Genomic DNA, 25176 nt, shown 5'->3' on the forward strand with positions numbered 1-25176 from the left:
GGTCCCATTTATTTAACTTTTGAGGTGTAATGTATAGTCTGTGTAGCCAGTTATATTGTATCATACGTAGCCTCGTATTTATTGTATTTCTCATCGTTCCAAAACATAATTTCTCCCATGTTTCCTTTTTTATCTTTATATTTAAATCTTGTTCCCATTTTTGTTTAGTTTTACCATTTGTTTCCTCATTCTCTTTTTCTTGCAGTTTAATATACATATTTGTTATAAATCTTTTGATTAACATTGTATCTGTAATCACATATTCAAGGTTATTTCCCTCTGGCAAACTCAAATTGCTTCCTAATTTATCTTTCAAGTAGGATCTCAGTTGGTAATATGCCAGCGCTGTATCTCCAGTTATATTGTACTTATCTCTCATTTGTTCAAAGGATAAGAATCTACTTCCTGAAAAACAATTCTCTATTCTTTTAATCCTTTTTTTTCCCCATTCTCTAAAGGAAAGGTTATCTATTGTAAAAGGGAGTAACTTATTTTGCGTCAATATTAGTTTTGGTAATTGATAATTTGTTTTATTTCTTTCAACATGAATCTTCTTCCAAATATTGAGGAGATGATGTAATACTGGAGAAGTTCTATGTTGTACCAATTTTTCATCCCATTTATATAATATGTGTTCAGGTATCTTTTCCCCTATTTTATCTAATTCTAATCTCGTCCAGTCTGGTTTTTCCCTTGTTTGATAAAAATCTGATAGGTATCTTAATTGTGCGGCTCTATAATAATTTTTAACGTTTGGCAATTGTAAGCCTCCTTGTTTATACCATTCTGTTAATTTATCCAGTGCTATCCTCGGTTTCCCCCTCTCCATAAAAATTTCCTTATTATTTTCTTTAACTCTTTGAAGAATTTTTCTGTCAGTTGTATTGGCAATGCCTGAAATAAGTATAATATCCTTGGAAAAATGTTCATTTTAATACAGTTTATCCTTCCTATTAGTGTTAGTGGTAGCTCTTTCCAATGCTCTAAATCGTCCTGTAATTTTTTCATTAGTGGATAATAATTGAGTTTGTATAATTGGCCGAGATTTTTGTTTATTTGTACACCTAGGTATCTTATTGCCTGCATTTGCCATCTAAATGGAGATTCCTTCTTAAATTTTGAGAAATCCGCATTATTCATAGGCATTGTTTCACTTTTATTTACGTTTATCTTGTATCCCGACACTTCTCCATATTCCTTCAATTTCTTATATAATTCTTTTATTGATAGTTCTGGTTCTGTTAAGTACACTATAACATCATCCGCAAATAGACTGATTTTATATTCCTTGTCTTTTATTTTTATTCCTTTTATATTATTATCTATTCTTATCAATCCTGCTAGTGGTTCTATAGCTAACGCAAACAATAAAGGTGATAGTGGGCATCCCTGCCGCGTTGACCTGCTTAAGTTAAATTGTTTTGATACATGTCCATTTACTGTCACTTTCGCTAACGGTCCCTTATATAATGCTTTAATCCAATTAATATACTTCTCCGGTAAACTGAATTTTTGCAATACTTTGAACAAATAATTCCATTCTACTCTGTCGAAGGCCTTCTCTGCGTCTAAAGCAACTGCTACTGCAGGTGCTTTATTTCCTTCTACTGCATGAATTAAGTTAATAAATTTACAAATATTGTCTGTTGTGCGTCTTTTTTCGATAAATCCAGTTTGGTCTAAATTTACCATTTTCGGTACCTGCTCTGCTAATCTGTTTGCTAATAGTTTAGCTATTATCTTATAATCTGTGTTTAGTAAAGATATTGGTCTATATGACGCTGGTGAGAGTGGATCTTTCCCTTGTTTTAGTATTACTGTAATTATTGCTGTTTTACATGAATCTGGTAAGCTTTGTGTTTCATCAATCTGGTTGATTACATCAAGGAGGGGCAGAATTAATAAGTCTTTAAATGTTTTGTAGAATTCTATTGGGAGTCCATCCTCTCCTGGTGTCTTATTATTTGGTAATTTTTTTATTATCTCTTGTATTTCTACTGTTCCAAATGGTTCTGTTAATTTATTTTGTTCCTCTATTTCTAGTTTTGGTAGTTCAATTTTAGTCAAAAATTCATCTATTTTCCCTTCTTTCCCTTCGTTTTAAGTTCAGTATAATTGTTCATAGAATTCTCTAAAGTTTTCCTTAATTTCTTTTGGATTATATGTAATTTGTTTGTCCTTTTTCCTTGATGCCAATACCATTTTCTTAGCTTGTTCTGTCTTAAGCTGCCATGCTAGGATTTTGTGCGTTTTTTCACCTAGTTCATAATATTTCTGTTTTGTCTTCATTATATTCTTCTCTACCTTATATGTTTGTAATGTTTCATATTTTATTTTTTTATCTGCCAATTCTCTTCTTTTAGTTGTATCTTCCTTCATTGCTAATTTTTTTTCTATATTTACTATTTCCTTTTCCAACTGCTCTGTTTCCTGATTATAGTCCTTCTTCATCTTGGTTACATAACTTATTATTTGCCCTCTAATGAATGCTTTCATTGCATCCCATAGTATAAACTTATCTACCACTGATTCCGTATTTATTTCAAAATACATTTTTAATTGTTTTTCAATAAATTCTCTAAAATCCTGCCTTTTAAGTAGCATGGGGTTTAATCTCCATCTATACATTCTTGGAGGGACGTCCTCTAGCTTTACTGTCAATATTAAGGGTGAATGGTCCGATAGTATTCTAGCTTTATATTCTGTTTTTCTTACTCTATCTTGCATACGAGCTGATAACAAAAATAGGTCTATTCTTGAGTATGTTTTATGTCTAGCCGAGTAATATGAATATTCCTTTTCTTTTGGGTTTTGTTTCCTCCATATATCCAAAAGTTGCATTTCTTGCATTGATTTAATTATAAATTTGGTTACTTTGTTCTTTCTGTTAATCTTTTTCCCAGTTTTATCCATATTTGAATCCAAATTCAGGTTGAAATCCCCTCCTATTAATATGTTCCCCTGCGTATCTGCTATCTTCAAAAAGATATCTTGCATAAACTTTTGATCTTCTTCGTTAGGTGAATATACATTGAGTAGATTCCAAAACTCCGAATATATCTGACATTTTATCATTACATATCTCCCTGCTGGATCTATTATTTCCTCTTCTATTTTAAATGGCACATTTTTACTAATTAACATAACCAGTCCTCTTGCTTTTGAATTATACGATGCTGCTGTTACATGTCCTACCTAATCTCTCTTTAATTTCTTGTGCTCCAATTCAGTTAAGTGTGTTTCTTGGACAAATGCTATATCAATTTTTTCTTTTTTCAGTAAATTTAGCAGTTTCTTCCTTTTAATTTGGTTATGTATTCCATTAATATTTAAAGTCATATAGTTCAACGTAGCCATTTTATACTTTGTTTATCTTCCCTTTCAGTTTTTCCATCATTACCTTTCCTCCATTTCCATTTCTGTTTTCTTATTTTAAACCCTTTATAAGACAACATTCCTAAAACATCAAACATTTTCCTTATTCTCCTATTTATAACTTCTTTAGCCCCAATCTCCCCTTCCCCTCCTGAGTTGTCCTTTATCCCTTGTCGGACAACCACATCTCCCCTCTCCATTTGGGTTTGCGAATTCACTCGCAAGCGTCAACTGATTTTGCAGTGACCGTTATTCGCCCCCCACCCCGCCCCCCCCAGAAAAGATTTCACTTTTCATATGTAACAAAGGTCACTCTTTTAATTCCCTCCTTATTCTCTCTATTCCATTACCTTCCCTTATTAATTCTTGTCTATACTATCTATATTTTCCTCTAAGTACCGATACATTCACGTATGCACATTATACCTATACACTCTTATACCTCTTTACCCACATACATATCAATCGTGATCATTTTTACTCTCATTACACGTCTTCATCTCTCCGTCTATTTTGTAGTTGTTCTGCAAATTTTCGTGCTTCTTCTGGATCCGAGAATAGTCTGTTTTGTTTTCCTGGAATAAATATTTTCAATACCGCTGGATGCTTTAGTATAAATTTATACCATTTCTTCCATAAAATCGCCTTTGCTGTATTGAACTCCTTTCTCTTCTTTAGGAGTTCAAAACTTATATCTGGATAAATGAAGATTTTTTGCCCTTTGTACTCCAGTGGCTTGTTGCCCTCTCTTACTTTTTCCATTGTCTTCTCCAGTATCTTTTCTCTTGTAGTATATCTTAGGAATTTTACTAAAATAGATCTTGGTTTTTGTTGTGGTTGTGGTTTAAAGGCCAATGCTCTATGTGCCCTTTCTATTTCCATTTCTTGCTGTAGTTCTGGACATCCTAGGATCCTAGGGATCCAATCTTTTATAAACTCCCTCATATTCTTGCCTTCTTCATCTTCCTTAAGGCCCACTATCTTTATGTTATTTCTTCTGTTATAATTTTCCATTATATCTATTTTCTGAGCTAACAGTTCTTGTGTCTCTATAGCTTTTTTATTAGATTCCTCTAATTTCTTTTTTAAGTCCTCTACCTCCATTTCTGCTGCTACTGCCCGCTCTTCCATCTTGTCCATTTTCTTTCCCATTTCTGTTAAGGTCATTTCTATTTTGTTCATTTTCTCTTCTGTGTTGTTTATTCTTCTTCTTAAATCATTAAATTCCTGTGTCTGCCATTCTTTAAATGACTCCATGTATCATTTAACAAGAGAAAGTATATCCTTTATCTTGCCTTTCCCTTCTTCTTCTATTTCACTGTACTCTTCCTCTTCTTCTTCCTCTGGGTTGGCCATCTGTTGTTTCTTTGTTGCCCTTTTCTTCTCTTCTTTCTTGTTTCCATTGTCTTCTGTGTTCTCTTCTTGCTGCAGGTGTTCTGCAGCTGTCATTGCCGGCTGTGGAGATCGACTCCCCAGCTGGTCCCCCCTCCCATCGGTGTGTTTTTTTTCATGCGCATCGCGCATGCGCGAGGAGTTGCGCACTTTTACTCGGCTCAGCGAGCCATTTTTGTAGCCCAATTTCTACCGACCTGAGGAAGCGGGTTTCTCTCTCCACAGCGGGCCTCTTCGAACAGGTAAGGCCTTCTCCTTCTTCCTCCGTTGTCTTCTCTTCCTCTCTTCTTACCGTTGATTTTGATTTTTTTTTTGTCGCCATCTTCTTTCCACCTTTATACTCACTTTTCTTTAACTTTTATTTCTGTGCCTTTGTGTTTTCCTTTGTTTTTTCCGACTTTTCTGGAGAGGGCTGGAGTTCACCGTCCGGCCACTACTCCATCACGTGACTCCTCCATCTGGACCCTTTCTTAAACAGCGGAACCACATGCGCCACCCTCCAATCCTTTGGCACTATCCCCGTGGCCAGTGACATCCTAAATATCTCTGTTAAAGGCCCCACTCTCTGTCCACAAGCCTCCCTGAGTGTCCTTGGGAATATTTTGTCCGGTCCTGGAGATTTATCCACCTTTATCTTTTTCAACACAGCCATCACTACCTCCTCGGTTATCCTTATATGCTTCATGACCTCCCCACTATTTTTCTTTACTTCAACTGGTTCAATATTTTTTTCCCTAGTGAATACCGAGGCAAAGAAATCATTCAAAATTTCCCCCATTTCCTCTGACTTCTCACTCAGCCTACCCTCGCTATCTACAAGGGGTCCAATTTTATCCCTCACTAATCTTTTACTTTTAATGTACCAATAGAAACCCTTTGGATTTATTTTTACTCTGTCTGCCAAAGCCTCTTCGTGCCTTTTTTTGGCCTTTCTAATTTCTTTCTTAAGATTCCTTCTACACTCTTTGTAGTCCTCCTTCAAATTCTCAGCTCCCTGCTCTTTATACCTCTTGTACACCTCCCTTTTTCTCCTAACCAAATTTCCAATATTCCTCGAAAACCAAGCCTCCCTATGACTTCCAGCCTTTCCTTTGATCTTCACTGGAACATATCTACTCTGTACCCTCAAAATTTCTTTTTTGAATATCCTCCATTTTTCACTTACATCCTTACCTGAAAATATCCTGTCCCACTCAATACTCCCCAAATCCTTTCTTATTCCTTCGAAATTTGCTCTTCTCCAATCCAGAACCTCAACTTTAGGCCCCTCCTTGCTCTTCATAAAAATTCCCCTAAAACTAACAGAGTTATGATCACTAGACCCAATTTGATCTCCAACATTAATGTCCGATACCTGACCTAGCTCGTTCCCTAACAGGAGATCCAGTATTACACCCAATTGAGTGGAGCCCACAAAAAGGCAGACGAGGTTCAAAGCATGGAGGAGATTAACACAAGTGGTTTGTGGACTTTCTCGCTATCAACTACTCCCAATCTACTCTCTCCTCCTCTGGCCGAATAATGTAATTTCCCTTCCCCCAGCTCCGCCTAACACCCCAGGTCAGTCTGATTTCCCCATAACGATCTCAAAACCCAAGGAGATGTGATCATTATTTCCAAAATGCTCTCTCATTGAAGGACCAATCACCTCACCAGGCTCATTGCCCAATAAATGGTCTCATATGGGTCCTTCCCCAGTGGACTATCTACGTACTATTCTAAGAAGCCCTTTCAAAAATTCCTCCCCATCCAAGCCACGAATTAAGAAACATCCTATCAATATTGGGGAAATTAAAGTCACCAGCAGGATAACCCTGTTGCTTTTACATCTTTCTATAAAACTGGACAATGAAGATATTGTTTCCTGCACACTTTTGGCTATATTTTATGGATTTTGGGTGCTGTTCATGAAAATCACTCTCAATTTTTCCCAACACATATCGTTTTTTGATACAACCTATTTTATTATTATAAGTCTACTTCAAGCATCCAAAACCACGAAGTGCAACGTGTCATTGAACATTCAATTTCTGCATTTTCACTTGGACATCTTCCCCGCTGATCCTGGTGCCACCATTGACGAACATGGTAAAAGGGTTCACCAGGACATTATGACCATGGAAATGTGGCACCAGGGCAACTGGAATCCATCAATGCTGGCCGACTATTGTTGGACACTGACATGCGAGGCATCAGATGCTGAGTGCAAATGAAAATCAGTGGGAAAACATTTTAAGGTCAGTTGAGCTAATGGAATGTGTCAGCATCATTATGCGATTAAACATGCTAAATTCAATAAAAATTAACGTAATGTTTCTCCAACCTCCTACATGATACAGCAAATCTGAAATTATCTTTGTGTTCAGTTTGAGGATGTTTATTATAATATCCAATTTTTTTTTAAGGAAGCGAACCTTTTGGGAAAAATGTGCTGTCCAGTGTAACCTACCTATATATCTATTCCTCTCTCTCCTGTAGACTATTGGGTGCCCTTCAGTATAAGCCTTTCATTGCCACAGAATCTGAATTCAGAGCTTTCCCATTTATCGACGGGTTGTTTCCACAATAAGGTCACACGGGACAGTGCAGTAATTTGCACCATTGTCTCGCGGCTCCAGTGACCCTTGGATGTGGCCTGTCTGGAGTTTGCATGCTCTCGCTGTGACCACAGTGGTTTCTTCCCGTGTCCCAAAGACATGCTCATTTGGTGGGTCAGTTGGCCATTGTAAGCTGGCCCTTTGCTCAGTGGTTGGTGTGGACTTAGTGGGTTGAGCACCTCAGTTCCCTGCCAAGGATTCCACCACCAAGTCCTTGGACTTTTGCCAGTCTTTTAATTTTAATCTCAAAAAGGGAAGCCCCATCAATCATTGGGAGCCAACCATGCAGGATTTAGCAGTACCTGGTGCAGGCGGATATCCCCCAGGAGCCGACGGGTAACCCACTTGTGCAGCCGGGTGACCTCCTGAAGTCGGCGGGAATCCCTCAGGAGCGTGCGGGTAACCCCCAGGAGCCGGCGGGTAACCAGGGTAGCTCATCTTCTATACCTGCAAATAAAAATTATTGGTGTTTTAAAACATTCTACTTGGCAACATGGGTTTTCATTTTGTTTTACGCTGAATAGCTTGACTTGCCTGAATAGCACGCAAATCAAAGCTTTTCACCAAATCTTGGAGCATGCGATAATAAACGATCCAATTCAACTCACTGCCTCAATAGTGGATGTTGGTGAGAGTGGAGTCACAGTCCGACTACCTGTGTGCCAATGACATGAGAAACCCACCAGAAATAATTAATTTGATACAAGATCGTTGAGTCACACACTCCTCACAGCAAGGAAGCAGGCCCTTCAGCCCTTCACATTCACCCTATCAGGATCCCATTTTGATACTAATCCCATTTTACCCTTACTGGATTCCACCTCTTCTCTATAAACAAGGAGCAATTTCAAGTAAAGTTTATTACCACAGGTCAAATAGTGTACTTTATACATACATAACCAACATTTCGGACTTGAGCCCTACATCAAGGCATGAGCAAAATGTAGGTAGATAGTAAACAGGTTCCCACCTCGATAAAGGGCTCAAGCCTGAAACAATAGTTATGTACCTTTATCTTTGCTATATAAAGGACAATGACATGCTGAGTTTCTCCAGCGTTGTGTTTTAATTTCAACCACACTGTCTGTAGACTTGTGCGTTTTACTTCAAGTTTATTGTCAACTGCTTGAGTACAACCCGACAAAACAGCGTTTTCTGGTCCTCGTGCAAAACACGCAGACACACATCCAGACATAACAATACACATGCAGGACAAGTATTAATTTTAAAAATAAACAAATGAATATTGTTCTTTGCATATGTGAGAGTCGGATGGTTAGTGCAAGCAGTTCCTCACAATGGCCAATTCTCAGGCCAAGTGCACAGCCTTGAGATGCAAGAAAAAACAGGAGCACCCAGAGAGAGAGCCATGCAAACTCCCTACCACTGAACCCAGCTCATCGGAGCAGTGAGAGCAGCAGCAGTATTAGCTGTGTCACTCTGACATCTGATTCCAATCCTCCATCCGGGGTGGCACCAGAGAACCAATCACAGTGCCTTCGTTCCTCTCTGCAGTGACCTTGGAACATGGGCAAGAGTTAATGTGAATAAGTAGATGATATGACTTTTTTGTTTGTATTCCTTTTGTATAAAGATATTGTTTTATTGTATTTTATATGTTCAATATTTATTGTTTTTGGAGGGGGGAAGGGAGGGATGGGGAAAAAAAGAGAAGATGTCACTGTGAATATTTAAAGAGATGCATCTGTAAATATGTTGGTTGATATGGTTCATAGTGCGATAAATAAAGAATTACAAAAACAAAAGAACATGGGCAAGAGAAAGAATCACACCTATCTTTGCAAGGTGCAGTGACAATTCAGTTCTTGGGTGGAGCAGGATGTTGGGCCCTGAAGTGTACTGCCTGCAATCCAAAGTCTGTCAATGCCATGAAAAATGTGAACTTGGGAAACTCCAGATTTTCTTTCAGAACAGGAAAAATCCAGCAGAGGCTCAATTAAAGCCAACTCATGGAGACAACGGATGTCTTTGTGTAAAGAACACTCTACCAGGGAGTGGAAATTCCCATCAACTAATGCAAATACAGCCAGTGACTGCTAGATTTTACCACCGACATGCCATGTTCTAAAGATAGCCATCTGTTTATGGACTTGCACACATATATACACACAGACAGAAAGCTGACGCACACACACACACACACACACACACACACACACACACACACACACACACACACACACACACACACACACACACACACACACACACACACACACACACAAAAGCATGCCCCTGCTGATAACTCATCTCTAACAGCAAAGAGCACCCTCAAAGAACAAACTGAGTGGTACATGTAACAACAAAAGGGTTACGATGGCAGAAAGTAAATGACGTGGGCGGCCTCCACAATTACTGACACACATTAATCCGTGCCCTCTCCAAATCCCTGCAAACCCCTCCCCCCACACCCCATGAGGTTAGCCCTCAATCAATATATGTACATTTCCCTGATAAGTGCTGCTCAACAGCCGCTGTTAATTATATGTGCTGACACAAACCATCTCAGAAGTGCTATTTCATACTGCCATGTTGGTGTCCATTAGAGTAATGATTCAGGTGGAGAGGCCGTCCACTTGCAATGTGAACACTCTTCATACAGTCCGTCTGACCTGCTCATTGTTTATTGCATATTCTGTTTTTTTTAAACTTAAGTGGACTATTTCAATCCCATTCCGCTATTCAATATGACCGTGCTGATCGATGAAGGCCAGAAGCCCCCATCCCAACCATCTCTCCACGCCCATCTATTCCTCTGTTAATCAGACATTTATCCATCTCCCCTTTAACTACTTTCTAATTTCTGGTTTCCATCCACTGGATCAGAGAATTCCAGAGATTCACCTTCCTCTGGCTCAGATTTCTTGGTAGTTTTGGCTTAAATATAGTTACTCCCCTTGTTCAAGACTCTCCAGCTGGTGAAAAAAAAATCCAACATCCACCCTGTCACACCACCTTACATGTTTGAATAAGGTCAGCTTTCATTCTGGGAATAATCACCCAAACTATTCTCTCTTGATTTGACAACCCTCTCATCTCAGGAATTAGCCAGGTGAATTTCCACTGGACCACCGACAATATTAAAATATCTTTCTCATTGAGGTAAGGAGATGAAAACAGTATACAACACAGTTGAAGCCTCACCAATTCCCAGAACACTGGGAACATCGCAATAACATGGATCTCCCAGTGGCCACCCATTTCAATTCCCTGCCCTTTCCCTTGCTGACATGCTTGTCCATGGTCCCATGCACTGCCAGGCTGAGATCACCTGCATATTGGAGGAACAACACCTCATCTTCTGCCTGGGCACCCTCCAACCAGATAGGATTGACCTTGATTTCTCCGGTATCTGTTAAAACTCCACCCCATCTTCATCCCCCTGTATCCTTCCTCTAGCTCTGTGTCTCTGAATCTCTCTTCCCTGTCTTCTTTCACAGAGACAAAATCAATTCTCACCTTTCCTCTCTGTACAATAGCAATAAAAAAAAAAACCTTTATTAAAACACCAATCCCTTTGCAGTGATAACGGTGTGGAGGCCAAAATGCCATTTATCCTGCTCAATTGCTGCACCCAAGCTGTGGTACCATCAGGCCAAAATGCCAGTAATAACTCTTTACCTTCTATGTGAAACTGGCTGAGTTCCTCCAGCATTCTGATGTTTTTACTACAATCGCAGTATCTGCAGACTTTTGTGTTCCACTCCAGTTAAGGACTTCACCAGACTGGAAGAAGTGCAGATGCAGAACACAGAACTACAGAGGAACAGGCCATTTGTCCCACCAGGTCTAGGATGCCAATTTAAACTGCACATCTACTAGCTAGCATTGACAGAGTGTGCCAATGGCAACTGTCACCATGGCAATCAAGAAAATAAAGAATGCAAGTTAAATGAATGTGTTTCATTCATTTAACTATTACACAGGACAAAACCGGGTTCCCATGGGGGAATCAGAGGAGCTGCTGTAATTATTGTAACACACAGGGGACGGGCTGAATTTCACCCTGGTCTTTGCTGGTTATCAAGGCAAATCAGTGTGTGTGTGTGTGTGTGTGTGTGTGTGTGTGTGTGTGTGTGTGTGTGTGTGTGTGTGTGTGTGTGTGTGTGTGTGTGTGTGTGTGTGTGTGAGAGAGTAAATCTCTGCCATCATCAAGACTGATTGATTGATGGATGCATGCCTTGTATTTTAGCTTAAGAACAAAAGGGAACTAACCAATCGTGACATATTTATACACATTACATTCATGTGTGTACAAACCTTTTTAAATCAAATGACTAATGGCCAAGAGAAGACATTCATCACCATTTCTTTTGGCTATGCCCCCCTAAGGACTCTGGCCAAAGTTTATGGGCCCCCTTCACTGTGAAGCAGTCAAGTTCAGATGGTTTCTTCTATACTTCTCTCCGACCGACTACACACAAGAAAAAATATTTCATGATTTCAGTCTGTGGACCCACAGGAAGGCTGTAGACCCCTGTTGAGAATGACCGGTCCAGACAGGCTTTTCCTCATTTATTTTATTTCCCTTAGTATAAGGGTCAAAAGCCAGTGGGCAGAGATTTAATGTAATTTAAAGGTGATATGCTGAAGTTGGAGAGGGCTCAAAGGAGGTTCACAAAGACGAATTCCACAAATGAAAGGGTTATCATACGAAGGGCCTCTGATGGCTCTTGGCCTTTGTTGGAATTTTGGAGGATGAGGGGGTGAGAATCTCTAAAACATTTTGAATGTTGAAAGACGTGGATAGAATAGATGTAGAAAAGTTGTTTCCCATGGTGGGAGAGTCTCGGACAAGAGGGCACAACTTCAGGATTGAAGAGCGTCCACTGAGATGTGGAGAAATTTCTTCAGCCAGAGGGTGGTGAATCTGTGGAATTTGTTGACACAGGCAGTTGTGGAGGTCAGAGCATTGATGGGTTCTTGATTAGCTAGGGCATCAAAGGTTATGGGGAGAAGGTCAGGCAGTGGGACTGAGTGGAGAAATGGATCTTTTTTCTTTGGCTTGGCTTCGCGGACGAAGATTTATGGAGGGGGTAAAAAGTCCACATCAGCTGCAGGCTCGTTTGTGGCTGACAAGTCCGATGCGGGACAGGCAGACACGATTGCAGCGGTTGCAGGGGAAAATTGGTTGGTTGGGGTTGGGTGTTGGGTTTTTCCTCCTTTGCCTTTTGTCAGTGAGGTGGGCTCTGCGGTCTTCTTCAAAGGAGGTTGCTGCCCGCCAAACTGTGAGGCGCCAAGATGCACAGTTTGAGGCGTTATCAGCCCACTGGCGGTGGTGGGTTCTTGATTAGCTAGGGCATCAAAGGTTATGGGGAGAAGGTCAGGCAGTGGGACTGAGTGGAGAAATGGATCAGTTCATGATTAAATGGTGGAGCAGACTCGATGGGCCAAATGGTTTGAGGTAGGATTTTGGATTTCATTGAATACTGATTTTTCCCATTTCCAATCTGTTTCCGTTCCATCCTTCATCCACTCTCATCTTTCCTGGACCATTCCAGAACTCTCATCCCTTCCCCAATCCATATTCAAGGAATTGATGGAGACACAAGGGACAGCAGATGCTGGAATCTGGGGCCAAGAACAAAATACTGGAGCAAAGGGATGGTGGATGTGTCAGGTCAAGACCCTGCATCACAGGAATCTTCCACCCCCCAGAACCAAGAGTGGAAGCAAGTCATAATCTGCCCAAAGGTCTGCCTAAAGGAGATGAGAGGATCACCTGCTGGCACTAATGTAACCTGCCAAACTGGTTATAAATGCTTACTGTGTGATTCACCAGTCCTTACAGGGTACACCAAACTGTTGCAAAGAAAATAACCAAATACTTTGAATTGTTAACATTAGTTACGTCATGTGTCTGGATTGCAAGGATCTGTTTTAATTACTTTTACTAATCCTTAATCTTCAATTTAACCATGAGTAAATCTGAACAGATCCCAAAATAAAGCGGACAATCCAAGCAAAACCCTTCACTAACAATCCATAGCCGATTTCTTTCTTTTCTTTGGCTTGGCTTCGCGGAGGAAGATTTATGGAGACGTATGTCCACGTCTGCTGCAGGCTCGTTGGTGACTGACAAGTCCGATGCGGGACAGGCAGACACGGTTGCAGGGGAAAATTGGTTGGTTGGGGTTGGGTGTTGGGTTTTTCCTCCTTTGTCTTTTGTCAGTGAGGTGGGCTCTGCGGTCTTCTTCAAAGTAGGTTGCTGCCCGCCGAACTGTGAGGCACCAAGATGCACGGTTTGAGGCGATATCAGCCCACTGGCGGTGGTCAATGTGGCAGGCTCCAGGAGATTTCTTTAAGCAGTCCTTGTACCTCTTCTTTGGTGCACCTCTGTCTCGGTGGCCATCCATGTGCCCTTAAATGCCCCTATGTTTCAGCCTCCACCACCACAGGCATTCCAGGCACCCACAACTCTTGTTAACAAAAAAGATTTACCCCTGACGTCTCCCCTGAACTTTCCTCCCTTCACTTTGCACAGATGTCCTCTGGTGTTAGCTGCTCTGCCCTGGGGACAAAGGCAATGTCCACATGATCTATGCCTCTCGTTATCTTGTAGATCTCTATCAAGTCACCTCTCATCCTTTTTCCCTCCAAAGAGAAAGGTCCCAGCTCTGCGAACCTTGCCTCATAAGAAACATTTTCCAATCCAGTTAACATCCTGGTACATCTCTTCTGCACCCTCTCCATTACTTCCACATCCTTCCTTTAATGAGGTGACCAGAACTGAAGACAATATTCAAAGTGAGGTCTCACCAGGGATTTGCGGAGATGCAACATAACCAAATGCAGGAAACCCTGCCTTATCTATGCACAAGCTTCTGGCAATAGCAACAAGAGTCCAGATGATCTGTGTTTGTGATGTGGACCAAATTTCTTTTTATATACCATGTCGTGTAAGATGGCTATAATATGAATGTTTCAGAACACCGAATTTCATGAGTTGTTCATGACAATACATTCTGATTCTGGTGCGTGTGGACCAAGGTTGACGCAAGATATTTTAACTATATCAACAAAATGAAGCATTGAATCGAGCAGGGAAGGAACAAAATAGACTCAAAGTTGCCACAACTACTCAAGGGTCTCTTTTTATCCCCCCGAAGCATAACCAAGTGTAAACCTGCCCCAGCTCTCAAAATGAATTTTAAAACATTTTAACCCAAACTTTAAAATGATGGTGCCCCAATGGAAACAGTGAGAAGAAACCCCCACTCTCCCCTACCTGCCACCCATGCACCCTCCTAACTCAACCTCCCAATATCTACTCATCCCTCTCTTGCGACCGCACCTCGTTACTAAAACAGCTCAATTTTACTGCAAGACATGGGTGAACAGGTGTGGAAAATGCAGCATAATGGTGAAATTCACGATAGACAAGTAAACACACTTTGAACCTGTTCCTCCCACATGCAAGTTCCCATCACGGTACAGATCTGCTATTTACTCAAAGATACACTCACACCTTACAAACAGAGATCTCGGTGTCACCATCTGTATCTCAGCCTTTGTCTTCTTTCTTCTTCTTTGGCTTGGCTTCGCGGACGAAGATTTATGGAGGGGGTAAAAGTCCACGTCAGCTGCAGGCTCGTTTGTGGCTGACAAGTCCGATGCGGGACAGGCAGACATGGTTGCAGTGGCTGCAGGGGAAAATTGGTTGGTTGGGGTTGGGTGTTGGGTTTTTCCTCCTTTGCCTTTTGTCAGTGAGGTGGGCTCTGCGGTCTTCTTCAAAGGAGGTTGCTACCCGCCAAACTGTGAGGTGCCAAGATGCACGGTTTGAGGCGATATCAGCCCACTGGCGGTGGTCAATGTGGCAGGCACCAAGAGATTTCTTTAGGCAGTCTTTTTACCTTTTCTTTGGTGCACCTCTGTCACGGTGGCCAGTGGAGAGCTCGCCATATAACACGATCTTGGGAAGGCGATGGTCCTCCATTCTGGAGACGTGACCCATCCAGCGCAGCTGGATCTTCAGCAGCGTGGACTCGATGCTGTCGACCTCTGCCATCTCGAGTACTTCGACGTTAGGGATGAAAGCGCTCCAATGGATGTTGAGGATGGAGCGGAGACAACGCTGGTGGAAGCGTTCTAGGAGCCGTACGTGATGCCGGTAGAGGACCCATGATTCGGAGCCGAACAGGAGTGTGGGTATCTTTGTGAGGTTTTTTAGTTGGTTGTTTTTCCAGACTCTTTTGTGTAGCCTTTGTCTAGGACTCTGAGAAAATAACTTGCTACACATTAGATTCGATTAAGTACAACTGTTTATTAAAAAGAAACAAATCTCCAGTACTCCATTCTGTCACTTCATCCTAATGACCAAATAGGTCAAAGCTGGTTCAGAATGCTCAGCTTTCACCTGGCAGTCAAACAGAATAAAACATAGCAGGATCATGTTGGTCTACCATTTGTTCACATTTCTAAAGCATCTTTTACAATCTCAAAACACTTAACAGCCAATTTGTATGGATGAAAAGCTCCCTCAGCCAACAGTGTGAAGATGAGAATGATACCTGCATGGATTTTGAGGACATCTGGGACTAACACATCTCAGTAGGGTGGGACTTCCTCACCACTGCACTCACGTGCCAGCCGAGGTATGCAGGGGGCTGCTGGGAGCATGAGTATCCAGGATGGGTCTTGCACCCACAACCCAGTGAATCACAGAGAAGAGTGGAGCCCCTAAAGGCACATGCTAGAGGAGTAAATCTCTGCTCGGCTGAAAACAGAGGCTCAGTAAAATTCCAATCTTCAGATCAAGTCTGGTCACCTCAGTGCAGGAAGGATGTGGAAGCTATGGAGAGGGTCCAGAGGAGATTTACTGAGATGTTGCCTGGATTAGAATACATCTAATGGGACTTTTCACTTTAGAGCGAAGGATGAGAGGTGGCTTAATAGAGGTCCACAAGATTATGAGAGGCATGAACAGACAGTGCCTGTTTCCCAGGGTGAGACTAGCAAACACCAGAGGACATCTGAACAAGGTGAGGGGAGGAAAGTTTAGGGGAGACGTCAGAACATTGTGGGTGCCTGGAATACATTGATAGGAGTGGTAGGTAAAATAGGGACATTTAAAAGACTCTTGGACAGGCAAGAAAAATAGAGGGTTATGGGTGGGTATAAGGTAGGGAAGGTTTATATAGGTCAACACACATAGTGGACTGAGGGGCCTATACTATGCTGCAATGTAAACACCTGCACTGATTCATGAACTGACCCACAACTCTGTTGACTCACTGAGTGCCCTCAATTGACTTGGCACAAAGCTGACTCCTGCCTGTGTCCATCACAGCCCAGCGTCACACTCTCGCCTCCGAGCCAAAAGGGTGCGGACTCAATTCCCACTCCAGCACCGGCAACCAGAGGTCAAACACGACCTGTTGAAGGGACTCGGGATCAGTGGGAGAGAAACAGTGGTCAACATTTTGAGACAATGCCATTTCTTCGCCGGGCTGGAGAAGTCAGTAAAATGAGAACAGGAAGGGATTAGTGAACCAGGTGGAGGGGAAGCAGGATGTCTCCAGGAAAATGTCAAGCTCTCTCTTCCTCCCGCGTACGCTGCATGACCTGCTGAGCTCCTCCCGCAGATAGTGTTAGGTTTCAGATTCCAGCATCTGCAGTCTCCTGAAAGTAGGCAAAGCACTAAGAAGATGAAAAGTACTATTGAAAGGAGGCAGGGTTAGTGTAACTCTATTAAACCACCAGCAACCCGGGTTCAAATCCACCGCTGTTGGTAAGGAGCTTGTATATTCTCCCCATGGCAGCATTGGTTTCCTCTGGGTGCTCCTGTTGCCCCCCCCCCATACCCTTTAACATGTATTAATTGAATACATGTCGGCATGGGGCGGAAGGGCCTGTTACTGTGCTGGATCTCAATTACAATTTTTTTTTAAATTACATTTAAAAAGTTTGTCTTTAATTTAAATATCTGCCATTTAATTAGAGCATCAGATGTCACTGTTAGACATTAAATAAAAGCAAACAAGGCATTGGTCAACTGGAGACATCAGCAAAAGAAGGAACTAACATTTGCAGCATCTATAGTTTTAATTAAAATATTAAAAACTGGGTTAACATTCCAAGTTGATGATGCAGAGAACAGTGTTGACTGATCGGTTTATCTAAAGAGGGAGGGATAGAAGGAGTGGTGTTGAATAATAAATGCAGAAGTAGCAACTGCTATTTACACAGACAACTCTTTCTGCTGATGGATTATTGCCAAAATAACAGACCGGTTAAGTAAGGCTCAAGTCCAAGAGGCCAAGCTTCCTTTGAACAAAACTGTGATCCTGCCAGTCAAGGACTTGGGGATCCACACAACAAAACATAAGAAATCAGTGGTTGTTGACAAAATATGGGCACTTTTCATGGAGGCACATTCCCGTGCAGTTTTTAAAATAAATTGCTGACAGGATGACATTGCTTGCATTTATTGTCCAATCCCAACTGCCTTAAACTGAAGAGACGGTTAAAGATCTACCACGTTAGAGTGTCTAGAGCACTGTTTCTCAACCAGGGTTCCCCTCAGGTTCTGCAAGAGTTCACTAGGAGTTCCGCGAGAAACAGTGATAAATAGGCCAATGAAATTTTGAGTAATTTTTGTTTAATTTTATATTCGTAATTTTACTATACATGGACAGCATATTGTTGGAAAATCCTTGATTATTATAATGAAGGCTTCAACCTCTTATATTATTTAAAATGATAACCTTGGTGTGAGGTCTCATAAACGAGCAGTATGATTTTTTTTGCATTGCCAATAAATTTGACAAAATGTGGGTCATTTTTCCCTTAAACAAGTTATGTGGAGAAGAGTCACGTGATGGAGTAGTGGCCGGTAGGGTAAAACCAGCCATCTCCAGAAAAAAAAAGTCAAGAAAAGACAAAGCTGAACAAATATAAAGTATACGAAATAGAAGGTAAAGTTGCAGAAGAGAAAGAAAATGGCGCCCAAGAAGGAAAAAGTAAAAACAAACGGGGAAAAAAGAAGAAAAGTCACTAGAAAAGAAAGAAGGGCTTACCTGCACGAAGGAACAGGGAGCCGTGGTGGCGAAGAGCGCCCGATCTCAGAGGTTGGTGCTGGCCCCGTGGAGTCGCAACCCCCCCGACCAGTGGACTGCAAAAATGGCTCTCTGAGCCAAACAAAAGTACGCAGTGCGCAATCAAAGGTAAAAGGAAACACCGACGGGAGGGGGGCTCAGCCAGGGGCGGGCAACCATGGCGCGACCAGCTGAGGGACGCCCGACACCAGGGCTCTCAGCTGGAAGATGAGGAAGGCGGCAGGAGAGGGAGTGAGGAACCAGGAGAGGAAAAAAGTCAACGGGGTGAACGGCAAGAGGAGCAGCAGCAGGAGGCCCGACAGATGAGCAGCCCAGGAGGGGAAAATCAACAACAAGAGGGCCAGCAAGAAGAGGCCCGACAATGTGATATAAGCAACTCATCAGGAGAATCAGAAGAGACACAGATACAAAGAGAAGAAGACACAAACACAGGTACAGACACAGCAGAAGAGGAAGACAACGACCAAGATCTTCACAGAGAAATAGAAGGTAAAACAGATGGGCAGCATATAGACAAAGCCATTTTTGAAGGTCAAATGAGAGCATTAAAAGAATGGTTGTCATTAGAATTTAGTGCAATTAAAAGAAAAATGAAAAGAATAGAAGATAAAATCCAAAGTTTAGAACTGGTCATGAAAGAAATAGGGAAAAGAGTAGAAAATGTGGAAGAACAAGAAGCAGCTGTAGAAATGGAAGTAAATGACAAGAGGAAAATTGGAAGAAAGTGACAAAAAATTAAAGAGACACAAGAGTTGTTATCTCAGAAAATTGATATGTTGGAAAATTATAGTAAACGAAACAACATAAAAATAGTGGCCCTGAAGGAAGATGAAGAAGGCACAGACATGAGGGAATTTATAAAAGGATGGATCCCGAAGATCCTGGGAATGTCAGAAATGCAGGAAGAAATGGAAATAGAAAGGGCACAAAGAACACTAGCTCCGAAACCACAGAAACATCAAAAACCAAGATCTGTCTTAGTACCATTTTTGAGATATACAAGAGAAAATATACTGGAGCGGGCAAGGAGTAAAGTTAGAGAAGATAATAAACCATTGGAATACAAGGGTCAAATAATACTTTTTTACCCAGATATAAGTTTTGAACTCTTAAAGAAGAGGAAAGAGTTTAATACAGAAAAATTGATTCTATGGAAAAAGGTTAAGACATGTTAAGACATCCAGCCGTGCTTAAAATATTTATACCCGGGGAGCAAAACAGACTGTTCTCGATTGGAGGAAGCACAAGAATTCGCAGACCATTTGCAGGATAGAAGGAGAGATGAATAAGAATGAAGAAAGGTGATAAAGTATATATAAAGATGTAAAAACAATGTATATGTAAAGAAGTAAAGAGGGAAAAGAGAAGGGAAGGAAGGAAATAAGGGGGGAAAAAAGGGAGAGTTTTGTAATATGTGTAAAAAAAAGTGTTTTCTGAGGGGGGGAGTTGGGAGAGAATAACCGTCACTGCAAAATCAGTTGACGCTTGTGAGCAAGTTTACAACCCAAATGGAAAGGGAAGTTGTGGTTGCCTGGCAAGGGATAAAGGGGAACTCAGAGGGGGGGGGTGGGGAGCATTTGGCATTTGGGGTTAAGGTAATATTGGGTGTGGGAATTGTTGGAGTATTTTATGTTTTAAATGTGTTGTCATACATTGAGTTTAAAAAGGGAAAACTGAGAGATGAAAATGGGAAAAAGGGGGATGGAGGTGGTGAGGAAGCAGAAAAGAGGTGTAAACAAAATATAAGATGGCCACATTGAAGTATATGACTATAAAGATTAATGGACTACATAATCAAATTAAAAGGAAGAGGCTATTAAACTTACTGAAAAAAGAAAAATAGATAGAGCATTTGTGCAGGAAACGCATCTAACTAAAGTGGAACATAACAAATTAAAGAGAGACTGGGTAGGATACATAGTGGCAGCATCATATAATTCAAAAGCTAGAGGTGTAGCTATATTAGTTAACAATAAACACAAGGTTACACATGATACAGTATAACTGGTTACACAAGTTATATATCCCTCCTCAAAAATTAAAAGAATGGGATCCAACATTATCTGATAATGTTTTCACTGCAAGAAGGAAATGGGAACAATACATACAATTTGGGCATGTACGAAAGTGGATACGTTTTGGGAAGATCTAAATCAGATATTAAATCTCTTCTTTGGCTTGGCTTCGCAGACGAAGATTTATGGAGGGGTAATGTCCACGTCTGCTGCAGGCTCGTTTGTGGCTGACAAGTCCGATGTGGGACAGGCAGACACGGTTGCAGTGGTTGCAAGGGAAAATTGGTTGGTTGGGGTTGGGTTTTTCCTCCTTTGTCTTTTGACAGTGAGGTGGGCTCTGCGGTCTTCTTCAAAGGAGGTTGCTGCCCGCCGAACTGTGAGGCGCCAAGATGCATGGTTTGAGGCGATATCAGCCCACTGGCGGTGGTCAATGTGGCAGGCACCAAGAGATTTCTTTAGGCAGTCCTTGTACCTCTTCTTTGGTGCACCTCTGTCTCGGTGACCAGTGGAGAGCTCGCCATATAACACGATCTTGGGAAGGTGATGGTCCTTCATTCTGGAGACGTGACCTACCCAGCGCAGTTGGATCTTCAGCAGCGTGGATTCGATGCTGTCGGCCTCTGCCATCTCGAGTACTTCGATGTTGGAGATGAAGTCGCTCGAATGAATGTTGAGGATGGAGCGGAGACAACGCTGGTGGAAGCATTCTAGGAGCCGTAGGTGATGCCGGTAGAGGACCCATGATTCGGAGCCGAACAGGAGTGTGGGTATGACAACGGCTCTGTATACGCTAATCTTTGTGAGGTTTTTCAGTTGGTTGTTTTTCCAGACTCTTTTGTGTAGTCTTCCAAAGGCGCTATTTGCCTTGGCGAGTCTGTTGTCTATCTCGTTGTCGATCCTTGCATCCGATGAACTACCAAAATGTTTGGCCTGGAAGTCAGCCTGAAGTAAACTGAGGTCCTCCATCAGCCAGCTCCCCACCATGACTACCAGCCCCCCCACATCTCCATCGGGCACACAAAACTCAAAACAGTCAACCAGATATTAAATAAAATCACAAAAAATAACATACCAAAAAATCCAGAGATCTTTCTTTTAAGTAACATAAGAAGTAAAGAATTAGGCCTCAAATTGGATAAAGTGCAAAAAAGATTCATTATAATAGCCTTAGCAGTAGCAAAAAAATGTATAATGTCAACTTGGAAAATGGAAGAGAGCCTGAGAATACAGCAATGGTACATGGAAATGAATAAATGTATTCTATTGGAAAAAATAACATATAATTTAAAAAATAAAGTCACATTATTGGAACAAATTTGGGAACCATACATGGAACATAACAGAGAGAGCTCGCCTTGGACCTCCACCCCCTAAAATGATAAGAAGACAAAACGATTTGATTCAATGTGTAAATTGTGTGAAGACATTGTTTAATGGTTTTTATTGTATTGTATATGTTGACTATTTATTGGTTTTGGAGGGGGGTGGGAAGGGGTGGGGAGGGAGAGGAGGGAAGGACAAAAGGGAGAAACTGCCACTGTGTATATTTAATGAGAAACATTTGTATATATTTTGGTTGATAATGGTTCACAGTGCGAAAAATAAAAAATGATATAAAAAAAAAACCAAGTTATCTGAAAATAATATATAATGTTTACCACATGAACTACAATAAAAATATAAAAGAGCTTGATTATTAATAATGGTATATAATAATTTTTAGGCAGGGGTTCCCTGAGACATGAAAATTATTTCAAGGGTTTCACAAGGGTAAAAAGGTTGAGAAGCATTGGTCCAGAGCCACAGATCGGACAGACTGCATCAACATTGCAGATGTCCTTCTCAGAAGGAACACATGGGTTCAGAGAAGGACCCGATGGTTTCATGGCTCCTGTGAAGAGCCTGGCTCTTTACTTCATTTCAGGTTTGTGAGAGTCAACATTTCAGAAACCAGAGGATGGATGTGAAGTTAAACAAAGAAGGAGGGGTTTGGGGGGGGGGGGGGATTTGGGGGGGGGGGGTGGGGGGAAGAGGACCTCCCTTTTCCAATGAACTTACGGAAACATATGTGCAGCTTCTAGACTGAGAACCGGAGCTACTCCAGAAACGTTTCCCTCAACATCATTGCAACACAGAGAGCAATTGGTCGACCAGTGCAATCCTTTAAGGGATTCATATCCATTGCCACACCATTGATCAGGACTTTGGTGGTGCTGGGCAATCACATTTTGTGCACTACTGGATGTCATTCAGATTACACTGGACAATAATTTTTTTCCCCAAAATGTTTGCTTCCTGAAAAAAAAAGGGGAATATGATAGACAACTTCAAGATGAATACAAAGATAACTTCAGATTTTCTGTATCATGTTGGAAGTTGGAGAAACATTAAATTAACTTTTATTGAATTTAGCATGTTTAATCGCATATTGATGCTGACACATTGCGTCAGTTCAACTGACCTAAAAACATTTTGCCCCTGATTTTCATTTGTACTCAGCATCTGATGCCTCTCATGTCAGTGTCCGACAATAGTCGGCCGGCATTCGTGTATTCCAATTGCCATGATACTGCTTTTCTATGATTACAATGTCCTGGTGAAACCTTTCACCTTGTTCATCACTAATTGCACCAAGATCAGCCGGGAAGAAGTCCAAGTGCAAATGAAGAAATTAATTTTCAATTACATGTTGCACCTCATGGTTTTGTATGCTTGAAGTAAACTTAGAATATGACAAAGTCAGAAAAATAGATTATATTTTAAAATTTAGTGATTTTTATGATCAACAGCCCAAAATCCATAAAATACATACAAAAATGTTCAAGAAGCAAAATCTTCATTCTCCAATGTTAGTACTCCAACAAACTTTTACTTCAGTTATCACACAGAAGAATAATAAACTTCCCAGTGAACCCAATAAGTTTCATGGAACAAAGTGACAAATGTGGGCAAGAAACAGAGACCAATTCACATTTTATATTGATTGAGGGAGTTTTCTGGTCCTGGTCTGAGCTCCAAAAGCATGATGTGGTCATCAACACGTCCCCAAATGACCAGTCCCTAATCTGCTACTTCAAGCTACACGTTCCTTCAAAAGGTCAATGCTTCACGTTCCTTCAAAAGGTCAATGCTACACATTCCTTCAAAAGATCAATGCTTCACGTTCCTTCAAAAGGTCAATGCTACACACCTTCAGTTGCACACTGAACATCAACCTAGAGCACCGGCTTCCAGAAAGGCAAGGAACTCACAAGGACGTCACAGGTCTGGCTGCCAGGCCTTGGGGGCAATCCACAAGTTTACACGGCATTGCCTTGTGATTTCTGCCTCCCCTGGTGTTTAGTGTTCATTCCTTTTCCTTCATTGCAAACAAAAGCAGGCTTTCTCTGCCAATGGATATGAAATGGCCATTAATTTAATTGGCATTTTCCCAACTTAACCCATAATCTTGGTTCTCCTTTAGTGCCACACTCCTATATCACCGCACTGAGAAAGGTCTCTTTCTGCAATGTTGTGTTTCCTGTTGCGAAAGTAACCTTTCACAATGAGGCAGTTCAGGCAATGAACTTTGGCATATCCCAACAATTCCTGGCACAGAACAATTTGATTTCCACTGTCCCAGATCATGTGGTCAAGACCCAGTGCAGATCACAAATCTAAGAACCTTCCAACCTGGAGATACACTACTCAAGTCAGCTTAGGACCAATGAGGAAGCAAAGGAGAATAGATCCTCTTCTTTGTCCACTGCCAAATCACAGCACAGTACAGGCCCTTTGGCCCACGATGTTAGATAAACCTACTCAATAAACATAACTCACTCATGCAGAAGAGGGCTTTCCCAAGGGTCAGTTCTGTGCTACTTACAGGGGAAGTGCCTCAACTATTGGTCTGTTGCTGTGGTGTTCAGCACAAGAATCCTCCAAGAGGCAAGAGTAGGAAGAACTACTCCCAGATAGTAGTGAATCTGCAGAATTCTCTGCTCATGGAAGCAGTTGAGGTTGCCTCATTAAATTGATTAAAAACAGAGATAAATAATGTTTACATAGTAGGGTTGTAGGGAAACGGTGGGTAAGTGAAGCCGAGCCCACGGCCAGATCAGTTCAATGGCAGGGCAGGTTCAACAAGACAGATGGTCAACTTCTGCTCCTAATTTTTTAATGTCCTGATGTAGGTCCTCTGTAGTGCGGATTGTGGAGGGTCATGTTACCTCTCCACCTGGAACCAAGTCGGAAGTCACATCACTTGCCCTCAAGGTTGGACTCTGCTCACCCTGACCAATGGCCCCTTTAATCACCTGGTGATTACCTGGGCCGGAACATCCAGCTTGCTGTACTATAAAGTTCACCACGTGCAGTACCTTTCTCTTTGCTCTTCGGTTCTGAGACCGACCCTGCACCACTCCAGGTTGGGAACTGTGGAAAATGCTTAAGGAGCCATTCGTAAGCTGTGCACAACACAGGGATCAGGGCTGTTAAATAACATTGGAGCCATGCCCATGTAAGATAATGAATGGCAAGTAACCCTTAGTTGTTAGCAGTTTGTACACAGTTGCTAGTACTGGTAGTGTTGTATACGATGTGATATACCATTTCATCAGATGCAAGGATCGACAATGAGATAGACAACAGACTCGCCAAGGCAAATAGCGCCTTTGGAAGACTACACAAAAGAGTCTGGAAAAACAACCAACTGAAAAACCTCACAAAGATAAGCGTATA

The 25176-nt window shown here is 41.5% G+C and overlaps 1 protein-coding gene across 9 annotated transcripts in view; it reads right to left on the reverse strand.

The window, feature by feature from the left end:
- LOC138736234 (annexin A11-like) overlaps positions 1 to 25176 on the reverse strand; it is a 109679-nt gene that overhangs the window by 68462 nt on the left and 16041 nt on the right. For 6 of the 9 annotated variants that reach the window (XM_069885395.1, XM_069885393.1, XM_069885394.1 and 3 more), the window contains exons 2-3: positions 7899 to 8015; positions 7667 to 7811 (exon numbers count right to left, since the gene is read on the reverse strand). In XM_069885395.1, the coding sequence (XP_069741496.1) occupies positions 7667 to 7802 (136 nt within the window). In that variant the 5' untranslated portion in view covers positions 7803 to 7811; positions 7899 to 8015. Of the gene's footprint in view, positions 1 to 7666; positions 7812 to 7898; positions 8020 to 25176 lie in introns of all 9 variants that reach the window. The other 3 variants (XM_069885392.1, XM_069885390.1, XM_069885391.1) reach the window with 2 other exon arrangements.

Source organism: Narcine bancroftii, chromosome 6 (assembly GCF_036971445.1).
Source record: "Narcine bancroftii isolate sNarBan1 chromosome 6, sNarBan1.hap1, whole genome shotgun sequence".
Taxonomy (NCBI): Eukaryota; Metazoa; Chordata; class Chondrichthyes; order Torpediniformes; family Narcinidae; genus Narcine; species Narcine bancroftii.